The 2,450-nt window shown below is 39.9% G+C and overlaps 1 protein-coding gene across 1 annotated transcript; it reads left to right on the forward strand.

The window, feature by feature from the left end:
• Positions 1–274: 274 nt before the first annotated feature.
• Positions 275–2,025, forward strand: LOC141665140 (protein FAR1-RELATED SEQUENCE 5-like). The gene is made up of 3 exons (XM_074471123.1): positions 275–766; positions 869–1,353; positions 1,461–2,025. Exons 1-3 carry the CDS (start codon positions 275–277, stop codon positions 2,023–2,025), a joined length of 1,542 nt encoding a protein of 513 aa, XP_074327224.1.
• The last annotated feature ends 425 nt before the right edge of the window (positions 2,026–2,450 follow it).

A 2,450-nucleotide genomic window follows, 5' to 3' on the forward strand; every position in this document is an offset into this window, starting at 1 on the left:
TTGTAGGCTTTATGGGAAAAGTGTCGTCGTCGAGAGTAGTCAAAATAAACGGCGTAGAGAGGTTCTTCCTAAAATCGAGTGCAAGGTGAGGATGTATGTCAATTATCAAAAGAAAAAACGTCACTGGGAGGTAACTAGCCTTGAATTGGTACACAACCACGGTCTTGTTTCCCCTAGTAAGATGAATTTGGTATAACGAGAAAGACATGTCAACACCGCGACCCGTAGTTTGATTAAAACGCTTTATGGTTCGGGGGTTCATAATTGTCAAGTGATGAATGTGATTGGTAACATTCATGGAGGTAATGACAAAGTTGGTTTCAATGTTCAACATGTTAGGAATGTGTTAAGAGATGAGAGGAAGAAAAGGTTTGAGATTAGTGACGCCCAAGCGGGGTTGGACTTGTTGCATAGGTTGAATGAAGAAAGTGGTTCTAAATATTTTATTAGGACCGAAGTCGATGAAGAGAATCGCTTGAAGTGTCTAGTATGGATTGATCCGAGATGTATAATGGCTTACCAAAGTTTTGGCGATGTTATGGCTTTTGATACCACTTATCGGACAAATAGGTATGCAATGCCATTTGTCCCATTTACCGGAGTCAATCATCATTATCAATCGGTAATTTTCGGGTTTGCATTGATGCGGGATGAACACGCGTCGACTTTTGAGTGGATTCTTCGTACTTGGCTTGAAGGTGTGGGGAATAATCCTCCATTGACTATAATCACGGATCAAGATCAAGCCATGGAAAGCGCTATTGCGGTTGTACTCCCGAATACTACCCATTTATTGTATTCTTGGCACATTAGTCAAAAATTCCCGGAGAAATTAGCTCATTATTATTCGGCTTTTCCGTAATTCAAGACGGACTTCAACAATTGCATTTATAAATCTCTCACCGAATGTGTTTTTGAAGCTAGATGGGCGTCGTTTGTGGAAAAGTATCACTTGCAAGATCATAAATGGTTAAAGGGGTTATATGAGTTGAAGCACAAGTGGATTCCTGTATATACTAGAAACAAATTTTCGGCGTTTCAAAATAGTACATCGAGGAGTGAGGGGATGAATTCTTACTTTGATAAGTATGTGAGTTCGGCAACGGGTTTGAAGGAATTCATTGAAAATGCCCAAAAAGCATTGGCAAGGCAATTCATGAGGGAGGAGGAAGAAGATTATGTCACCATTAATCTAAAACATCCCATGAAATTGCATACCACATTGGAGTATCATGCTTCTTGTATCTACACTAAGGAAATGTTTAGAAGATTTCAAGATGAATTGGTTGAGTCTTCAAAATACTTTGTTGAAAAAACCGACGAGCTAGTGAAGAAGGGGAGAGAATGGGGGATGTTTATACGTACTATAGTTGTTATAGGCCCATGTCCGAGCCTACGAGAAGAAATGTTTATTTTGTGGCATTCGAGAAAGCAAGCTCTTTGGGAATGTATACGTGTAGAATGCTTGAATATTCGGGGCTACCTTGTAGACACCTATTGGCGGTCTTCACTAAGAAACGGGTTTCGGAAATTCCCCCGTATTACATAAACTGGAGGTGGACAATGCATGCCAATAGAGTTGATGGTGTGTTGCCTTACAATTTGGATGTTGGACAAAGTCATGAGATGACCTCAACCGATCGATTTAATAGCATGACAATGTTAACCATGAGTTTTTGTCAAAGTAGCATTGCATCCAAGGAACGGTATGATTATGCCGTTGGAGTGATGAATCGAGAAATACCAATTCTCGAAAAAATGAGCGTTGATGGAATTAAATCTTACGAAAGCAATTCGCAAGCTCCAAATGCAAGTGATCATGAAGAAACAATTCTTGACCCTATTATGTCCCAAACTAAAGGGAGGAAGAAGGACGTTCGTTTCAAAAGTCCAATAGAATCGATTGGTAAAAAGGAGAAGCCGCCAAGAAGGTGCACTTATTGTCAAATGGAAGGCCATGATAAAAGGAAGTGTGCTAGTAGACTAGAAGATCTTAAAAATGTTCAAGAATCGCAATATAATTAGTGGTGTACCATTTTGTAACCGAATCTTGTAATCTTTAAATGGATTTGAATTTTAAGTGTTTAACATTGCTTTCTTTTTTGTTATGTTTTATTGTCATATAATTGCCAATTATTGTCATATAATTGTGTTTTATTGTGATAGGTAACATGACTAGCGAGTATAGTGGTGACAACAACTCCGATCATAGTTGTGATTCGGTTTCCCACGTTAGCAACACATTCTCGGACTCCCTACCAAGCAACTCGTGGTATGAGGACAATGACGAGGAAGATGTGGTCTCACCAACCTTTAGTGAGATGGAAGATGCATGTGTCGAGTTGATGCCCCTTGTGAACAATGACGAGCCGCCCCATGTGGAGGAAAAGGAAACGGACTTGTACCCACCCGATGAAGAGGCTTATAGGGCCAAAAATTGGATCGAGGCA

Source organism: Apium graveolens, chromosome 6 (genome assembly GCF_009905375.1).
Source record: "Apium graveolens cultivar Ventura chromosome 6, ASM990537v1, whole genome shotgun sequence".
Taxonomy (NCBI): Eukaryota; Viridiplantae; Streptophyta; class Magnoliopsida; order Apiales; family Apiaceae; genus Apium; species Apium graveolens.

Excerpts from the sequence above, each read along its gene's own strand:
- LOC141665140 (XM_074471123.1), top strand. The coding sequence starts at position 275 with ATGAATGTGATTGGTAACATTCATGGAGGTAATGACAAAGTTGGTTTC. Across the intron at positions 767-868 it reads CCATGGAAAGCGCTATTGCG|ACGGACTTCAACAATTGCAT; the intron begins GTTGTACTCCCG and ends CCGTAATTCAAG. Across the intron at positions 1,354-1,460 it reads AAGGGGAGAGAATGGGGGAT|AATGCTTGAATATTCGGGGC; the intron begins GTTTATACGTAC and ends GTATACGTGTAG.